This window comes from Saccostrea echinata, unplaced genomic scaffold, assembly GCF_033153115.1.
Source record: "Saccostrea echinata isolate AGI-Se365-2 ecotype Australia unplaced genomic scaffold, CSIRO_AGI_Sech_v1 ptg000046l, whole genome shotgun sequence".
Taxonomy (NCBI): Eukaryota; Metazoa; Mollusca; class Bivalvia; order Ostreida; family Ostreidae; genus Saccostrea; species Saccostrea echinata.
Genome location: NW_026889795.1, coordinates 11078050 through 11087012, shown reverse-complemented (window position 1 = coordinate 11087012; position 8963 = coordinate 11078050). Strand labels below are relative to the sequence as shown.

At 30.4% G+C, this 8963-nt stretch overlaps 1 protein-coding gene across 1 annotated transcript; it reads right to left on the bottom strand.

Moving 5' to 3' along the window:
• Window positions 1–5481: 5481 nt before the first annotated feature.
• Window positions 5482–7489, bottom strand: LOC133202100 (uncharacterized). Its single transcript, XM_061337883.1, has 3 exons — window positions 6519–7489; window positions 6217–6426; window positions 5482–6007 (listed from the first exon to the last, which is right to left on the bottom strand). The coding sequence occupies exons 1-3, from the start codon at window positions 7032–7034 to the stop codon at window positions 5486–5488; spliced, it is 1248 nt and encodes a 415-aa protein (XP_061193867.1). The 5' UTR covers window positions 7035–7489; the 3' UTR covers window positions 5482–5485.
• Window positions 7490–8963: the final 1474 nt, after the last annotated feature.

Below are 8963 nucleotides of genomic sequence, written 5' to 3'. Positions count from 1 at the left end.
CATTAATTTAACGAAGATTTGAATAAAAATGATAAAGTTATAAAAAACAATACTTTAAACCAAAGAAAATAATTCTTAGTTTTTCGGGTCACAATCGGAAAAAAAGTGACTGGCAGGTATTTTTATACCCTGTTATGATTATACCCGGATCATATAGTGTTTATCATGTCTGTCTTCGGTCCTTTTCATCTAGCTCTCCTCCCGTCTTTTCGACTTCCGCAAACTTTGTTAAGCTGATGTCCAAAGAAACATCATGCAATTAAGCAATATAGATTGGATGTAACCATTCATTTTTTCTAATTAATGCATTTCCTTAAGAATTTAATAGACTTTATATAAATGAATATACATTTAGCTAATGAGGCAAAGCTAAATGAAATTTCAAGTTGTTATTTTATTTTTCCATATGAGCTAATTTTAAACTATCTTTAATAAGTATGGTTCAAGTGTTCTCACAAAGGTATATCTGTGTATAAAGTTGTAACTGTAAGGTGGAATACTTTTTGGATTTCAGTGAGGGAAACTGACAACAAAATTTACTTCATCCACAATTACCATGTTGCATTATGGTCAATAGTTTTACCTTCTAATTGGTTGTCAATTTTCAGTTGTTCTGCTGTTTGACCACTTGAACTTTTACAAGTCCTAGCTCTAATATTCGGGCATAAAACTTCTATTTTGAGAGGGAGGATTCTTTATTTTATCATTTTGTTCTACAGATATCAGATATAACACAAAGTTCCCAGAAATTATCCTAACCTTCAAATTAACGTGCTGAAGAAATGAGAGGTATATACACATTCCAATATTGTTTTCAGCTTTTTATCTAGCGGTCATTACAGCCGTTTAAGATGACAACTCAACTAAATTTTATCTAATATGCAAAGCCAAGCACCTTAATATTTTACCAACAGAAAGCTGAGAAATCTACGGATGCTTTTCTGAATCTCTTTGTTGCTGGACAGACCAAAGAATTAATGCTGCTTATTTTACCAGAACCTGAGAGATCCAAACCTAATCCTGAATTACTGTACACAGTTTTAATGCTATATGAAGAAAATCTTACAACAACCTAAACGTACAACTTTTATCAGTTCTGGCAAAACAATGAAAAAAAAGATGAATTGTTACATTGAATTCCAGGGTTAACAGTATACAAAATTCCTTCGAGATGCATATAACAGGCTATTTAAAAACAAAAGTGAAAAAAATAAGTATTTTGCTCTGAAAATTAGTACTCTGTCCCTGAAAATTTCAAGTCGTTTCCTTATGTTTTTTTAATGCTTATCTTAAAATAAGTTTAAAATTCTGATATTGGCTTTCATCCTAACACCTATGCAAAATATGAAATAAATCTGAATACATGGATTTATCACCTATTGCATGATTCTTATGTGAACCTGTAATTTATTTATAAATAAACCAGTGCTTATTAATCATATTAAAAACTTTGAAAATTCTGTGACAAAGACTTTTCGACATACGTCTACTTTTAAGAAATATATTTCAGATACACTGTGATATAATGAAATTACACACAGTTGAAGCAAATGTTTTAATAAATTCGCATACATGTAATACCAGATCTAGATAAGGAAGAAAAACACATACAAACACAATACACAATTACACAATTTAATAAGGTATGGAAAATTTATTCTACATTAAGGAAAAAAGACAAATACGTCAAGATCGAATACAAAAAAAAAAAAAAAAAAAAAAAAACACATTCGTAATTTATAAAAGAAAAAAAAATATCATGAATATTTAGACAAATTATGAGAAACCTTAAACTTGGAAGGAAACTTTCACAAGTTTCACATTAAAAATGCTTTTATTTTATTTGTTTGTCAGATTGTACTTAATAAGTTAAAATATATAACAATTTTTTCACGCTATTATTGTGTTTTATATTTCCTGAAGCCCCATCCCAGTACAGTAAGAGCACCAAAAGTATTAATTTAATTCTGTCAATTTATTTTCTTAAATTATAATCTCCTTTAACAACGAAGCATGCTTTGATTTTTTAATTTACCACCGAACATTACACTGCAATATTTTTTGCGTAATGCAAATATACAGCTGTAATAATGTGTATGAAATGAGAATATTTTGAAGGAATGCAATGTTGCTAAGAAATCATCAGTTGATAATGCTAAATAGTACAATATCTTAAAATCTTTTAGGTCAATATAAGAGTGTGTTTAATGTGTTTTATTTCTATCAAGAAATGATATGCATTGATTTTCATGATAATTATTTGTTGATTATCATATGAAATTTAATAATTCAAGTATAATTATGACATTTTGCTAAAATATTTATTTTAATAGAAATCTACATTTTTGATAAATATTCACAATTTAAATTTGAAAGTAACACTGATATTTATTCAATAAATCCTGTGTAAGTGCAAAAAGATCAACAGAAGTAGTATTGATTGAAAACTTATCTTTCATTAGTTTACGGGAAAGGCATAAATTCTTATCACTTTTCGTAATCATTTTGGCAAGTTTTTAATCATACTAAAGATTGAGAACACCGTCAGAAAAACTTTTGGTAAATATTTACAAATTTGAGGTTGAAATTGCCTAACAAGTCCTGTGAAAAATATTCATCACATTTGCTTATATTTGTTGATTTAATCTTTTCTGTCAACTATAAAGATAAATTCAATTATTTCTTTTAACTTCTGTTCAATTAAAACAGTTTAAAAACAAAGATATTTTATGACATTTTTTGTGATCTATATATTCTACTTAAGACCATATAGCTCTTAATTTACCGAAAATTATATTCATAGTGTTCAACTTTAATCCAAGTTGAAACGGCTGCACTACAATAAATAACAGAGGAGACTACCATGTACTTTTAATTAATAAATGAGCTAATTAATCATATTAAAAAGTTAGACATTTCTATGACAAAGACTTTTCCGACATAAGTACACACACATAAAAACACAATACACAATAAATAAGATAAGGAAAATATATTGGACATTAAGGAAAAATAAGAACAGTACGTCAAGATCGATTGCAAAAAAAAAAAAGAAAGAAAAAAAAGACATCCGTAATTTATGGAAGAAAAAAATGCAAATTTAGGCAAAGTACGAGATATCGTAAACTAGGAAGAAATTAAAATTTTTACCAGTATCACATTAAAGGGCTTTTTTATATGTTGTCGGATTGTAGTTAAAAAAAAATTAAATGCAAAACAATGTTTTATTTTCAACGCTATTTGATTGTGTTTTTCTTATTTCCTGGATTGGGGCTAAACATTGCAGTAAGAGTATCGAATGTATTAAATTAATTTTGTCATTGTTTTTTACTTAAATTAAAACTCCTTTAACAAAGAAGCACAATCATCACACAATTTTTGAATTTTTTTCTCGATAAGAGATACAAAAAAAATAATAACTGCAGAAATATGACATTTTACATTTCATCACAGTCCTCATAGAAACCTCTCCATTTACACTGGTTTCTTGATAACGCTGGCATCTTAATTTAATTTACTTAAATTTATGATCTCCATCTTGCATATAAAGGTTTAAAGAAAAGATGATGTCACTTGAAATCAAATCCATATCTCTGAAAACGTTAAAGGTAAAGATAACGAACGGTGATCGATCGCAAAAAAATCCATAAACAATACAAGTATATGAGGAGGGCATAAAACACGGACCCCTGGAAATTCCAAAGGTGGGATTAGGTGTCTAAGATTTATATTAATCGCTCAGTGTTTTTTTTTTTTTTTTTTTTTTTTTTTTTTTTGATATTATCATCATTATGCTGATTGAATTACCCCTTTGATAAAGGAATACCTCTTAAGAAAAATCATATACACTTTTTTCGCAATTTTTCTTATTCAATTTCATTCCAGTTAAGACAAAATTTAAAAGATTTTTTTTTTTTTTTTTTGGTAAAGATAGGGGAGTTTATGCCAACCTAACATTAAACATTATACCATTCTAAAAAAAATGGTTTGTAAAATGTCAGGGTAGCGAACAATTATAAGGAAAATATACAAAACACGAAGAGAGAACTTGAATACTCTGTCCTCAAAAAGGAAATTAAAGGTCATTATACAATTTTACAGTCCCTTATCCACATTAAAATGTAGGAGATGTCCAGTTTTTTTTTTTTTTTTTTTTAGAAATCTACTTGAGATAAAATGAAATTACATACAAATGAGGCAAATACTTTAATAAATTCGCATGATAACAGATCTAGATAAGGAAGAAAACACACATACAAACAAAAAACACAATACAAAAGACAAGGAAAATATATTGTACATTAAGGAAAATACGAACAATACATGAAGATCGAATACAGAAAAAAAAACATTCGTAAGCTATAAAAGAATTAAAACTAAAAAATGCAAAGGACAAAAGCCAAAATGTACAAAAATTGGCCCTGTCACTAAAATAGACCAAACTCTCTCAAACAAAACTCTTATATTTGTAGATTACGAAACATTTTATTTTTTTACAATATCTTTTCTAGTTTTCTTTTTACAGGCGTTTAAATTCAGTATTGTTTTCAGAATTAATTCTAAAACGTCATGACGTCGACGTTATTTACTTTAACGTCATAAAGTCCATTTTACATACTGTCACGACATGATGTGAACTTAAATAGGCATATCATACATATTATACTATAAAGAAAAAGAATCCAATTGTTTTATAAATCTCAATTTATCATGGCTTTTTCCATGAAATTCTGAAGCATGGAAAAATTAGCATTTGCTTTTCTAATAGTCCGTGCTTCTCTAGACATCAACTATATTTACTTCATAAGCGATTAAGCTGATTATCATTTTACAAATGTCACATTCAAAAGTGTCAGTTTATAGAAATAAAAACAAAAAAAATTATCAGGTTTCTAGTAAATATTTGTATTTTTTGCTCTGAAAGTATTCATTACAAAACATAAAATATTTAAGTACAATTCACTATTCATATGATTTTAAAGTAAAACAAATAAATAATACATAAATCAAAAAAAAATGTATTTAAACATGTATTTATAAATATATTTCGTCAAGTTATGCGACTATACTAATTAATGCTATATCACAACATCCAACTTAACACTCTAGCAGCAGATTAAACAGGAAAATAAATAAAATATAACACTGTACATGCGGAGCGGCCAATTTCCGCGCAGTAGATAAAACAGGTAAATTGATAAAATATAACACTGTACATGCGGAGCGGCCAATTTCCGCACCCGACTTAACACTCACGCAGTAGATAAAACAGGTAAATTGATAAAATAAAACACTGTACATGCGGAGCGGCCAATTGCCGCACCCGACTTAACACTCACGCAGTAGATAAAACAGGTAAATTGATAAAAAATAACACTGTACATGCGGAGCGGCCAATTTCCGCACCCGACTTAACACTCATGCAGTAGATAAAACAGGATTTTTTTTATATATATATTATATACAATGAACATTAACAAACTGTTCACTCCTCAGGAACACTTTCACAGCTACTGACTTCACTGTCTGACTCGTCCAAAGTAGGCGGGATGTCAGCTGCATCAAGGACATGCTCACTCCAATCACGCACACCATACGTTCTTCCCTCATGCCTTCCTTTTGCCAGGTACCAAATGATGGCTGCTATGTGAGAGCACATGCCTACAACTCTGGCACCCGCTCTGCAGGTACAATACCATGCTTCTACAGAGCAATCAGAATATTCAATCCAAACTAAATACTGTTTTGATGATGTGTGCCGACTCTGAATTTTTACTCTTAGGAGCCTATCATTATCTTTATGAAAAGAAATATCACATTCTCCCTCAATGTGTTCCTGAATATAGCTGCGGGAGAGCTTCAGCTGATAGGTGCCACAAGTCAAATTCCGCAACTGATCCTCATCCAACATGGGGAAATTCTGAATTTCACATTCCAGAACTGTCTGCCATTGAGTAGGTCTCCTGTTAAGTCCATTCTCTTGAACCATTTGTTTGAGATTATTCACCTGTTAAGCAAGGTAGTAATGTAATTCATATACATTGAATCATGTACATGTAATTATAACTTATACTGATGTATTCAAGGGAGATAAGGTAGATGAAATAAAGAAATGGAAAAAGTTATGTCTTCTTAAATGCAGATTTAAATTAAATGCAGATTTTTTGCAGTTGCTTAAGGTATTTTACAATAAATCAATCTGTGCAACTTAAATACCTGTTTGGACAAAAAGAGCATTTTTGCTGCCTCTGCATCATCTGCCTCATTGCTATCACTTTTACTTAGGGGTGGGAAGAATCTGTTTGACAGTGCACAAACAATTCTGACATAGTCCCCGATGAAGGAAATTTGATTAGTGGGTAGTGTCTTGTCCAAATATCGCCACCTTTTGATGCGTGCATTTGATGATTCAACTACCCATCTGACCTGAAAAAAATTTTAAAAATTATTTATGGGAATATATTTCCACAAGAAATTGTAAAAAACTTAATTATTGCAAGAATTTACACATTATTTACCTTTGTCACAAGTCTGCTCATATTTGCATCATCAGAAGTCATTTGTTTTTGTCCCTTTTCCAAAAATCGGGGCATTTCTGCCTGGATTCCAAGATCTTCAAGCAGAGGCAAAGCATCTCTGAACCCGCGGTCAACAATAAAGATGTCTTCTTCACTAAGCCAGTTCCGAATATCTTCTGCATTTGTTTTGATGATGTGTTGGAGGATTGAAGCATCATTGTTTTTATTATCAGCAAGGTATGGTCCTAAGATTGAGACAAAGTAACCAGTAGTAGTCACAATCACCATAGGCTTGATAAGTGGTCTCCCCTTGTGGATGCTGTAAGAACGTCTTTGGTAATGGAAATTATTACTCTTGGCTGTGTATATGTATGTTCCGTCCAATACCAATATGGCCTGTTTCTTCTCGATGTTACCGAACAGTGTCTGTGCTAGCTGCCGAGTATGGTCATTTATGACTTCCTCTCTAGTTACATGCTCAAACCCAAGACTGTGCGGAACAAAACTGATCATCATTGCCTTTCTTACAGCACTAATAGCTCTTCTTAAACTGGATTTGGAAGTTTGAAAAAGTGTTGACAGTATTTGATTTGATAATCCGGTCTTTAATTTTCAGAGGAATATGGCTACTGATTTTCTAAGACTTCTAGATGGTGTTGGTTTCACTTCAGTTTTCACAGAATCACATATTGTATGGAAATTTTCCTTGTTGAGTCCCAGCAGAGATGAATAGTCTGTTTCTGTCAGAGTCTTTGCTTCATCAAAGTCCAAATAAGACTTTTCATGTTTATGGCATAAATCACGCATCTGTTGAAGTAAACTTAGGATGGTCGTTCTGTTAACAAATGCATGGTCTGTTGTCGGTAATTGCTGAATAGCCGCACTTGTAAAGCGTCCATTTTCCAGATGACCTGGACAACATCTATTTCCGGATGGAATTAGTACATTGTGTTCAATAAAAACAGCTGTGCGGCATTTATGGTTTGAAACATCTCTGTAATAATTGTTTCTACATTTGCTGCAGATGACTGAATTTTCTCTTCCTTCCACCATAAACTTTTTTCTTAAATATTTTCTAATTCCTTTGTCAAGATGCCTTCTTTCATTGGGTTTTGTTCTTTTAGAGCACAATACACAATTGAAGTATTCATGTTTCTGTCCTGGCATTATCTGAAATTAAATTAAAACATTTAAAACATTATCCAGGCTAAGCATGAAAAATAATTCATATACCTTTCCAGTAGAATAAAAATTATTTTTTATTTTACTGCCACAATTCATTAACTACAGCCAAAATGACTGATAAAAATCTTTGCACAACATATCTTTTTATCTAGTTTAGAATTACAATAAAAATCTCATCCCATGATGTTAGCTGGCTATGCTCAGATTCATGGACCCTTACATTTGTTAAAACTCTGCCAGTGGATGGACATTTTATTAATTTTTACATCAGTATACAAATATTGTCCTATTACTCTGGGAATACTTTAAGAAGTTAGCAATAAAACTCTATCTGATTATGTTAAACCACCTTATCTTTGCTTTTTTCTGTTTTATAAATCCATTAAAATTATAATGAAAGTATGTGTAAAAATGTTAAGTTCCTACTGCGGATTTAGAAAGTAATTCATATCATGCTTTTCAATTTATATCAGTATATATTCACACGCCTTTAGATCCACCCCATTCCAAGTTATATTTATTTGATGAATAGGAATATAAAAGTTGCAAAATTATAATATTGAATTTAATTGAGCTTATTTTTCTTTAGCAATATGGACTACAAATTTTTTTTTTGACTAAATATTACTTAATCATGATTTGTTTTGTATTGTTGGTTATATTATTTTTAGAAATAATGATTATTAAAAAGAACCTATCAAAAAATATTACAATAGAACGTGAATTTCCTCAAAGAGAGGTAACTCATGAAAACGAAAATGTCAACATTGTTATTGCGACTTTTAATTTTACAGATATATTAACCTGCGTTTAATGTGTCAATTTTTGGTGAATAATGACTTTTAAATATATAAATTAATATTTTTACATTCATATATGGACTTAAAGATACGTAATTTTCTTCAAAAAGGGTTCAGATTGGCATGCATAATAGTTATTCATAGGGGCCTAGTGTAAACATTGGGCTTATCACATTTGGGTGAGAATAAAATGAACGCACTATATACAGATTTTATAAAACTTCATTTAGACCAATGCCGATCTTTTCTCAGCTTAATCACATGTACTACATAATACATATATGTACAATACATGTACACACACATATATATGGATAGGCCTATCATAACGCACAACTGCAAACGATATATGGGCCAAGCGAATGTGGTCTAAATTATAAGCTCATCATCATCATATTATTGCTGCAAATGTATTTTAAAGCTAACTTTTTAATTACCTTTTTTTAGAAGAATAAAAGAT

Coding starts and splice junctions, on each gene's coding strand:
- LOC133202100 (XM_061337883.1), bottom strand. CDS start 7,034: ATGATGATCAGTTTTGTTCCGCACAGTCTTGGGTTTGAGCATGTAACT. Junction 6,427..6,518: donor TGAGCAGACTTGTGACAAAG/GTAAATAATGTG, acceptor AATTTTTTTCAG/GTCAGATGGGTAGTTGAATC. Junction 6,008..6,216: donor TGCTCTTTTTGTCCAAACAG/GTATTTAAGTTG, acceptor CTTGCTTAACAG/GTGAATAATCTCAAACAAAT.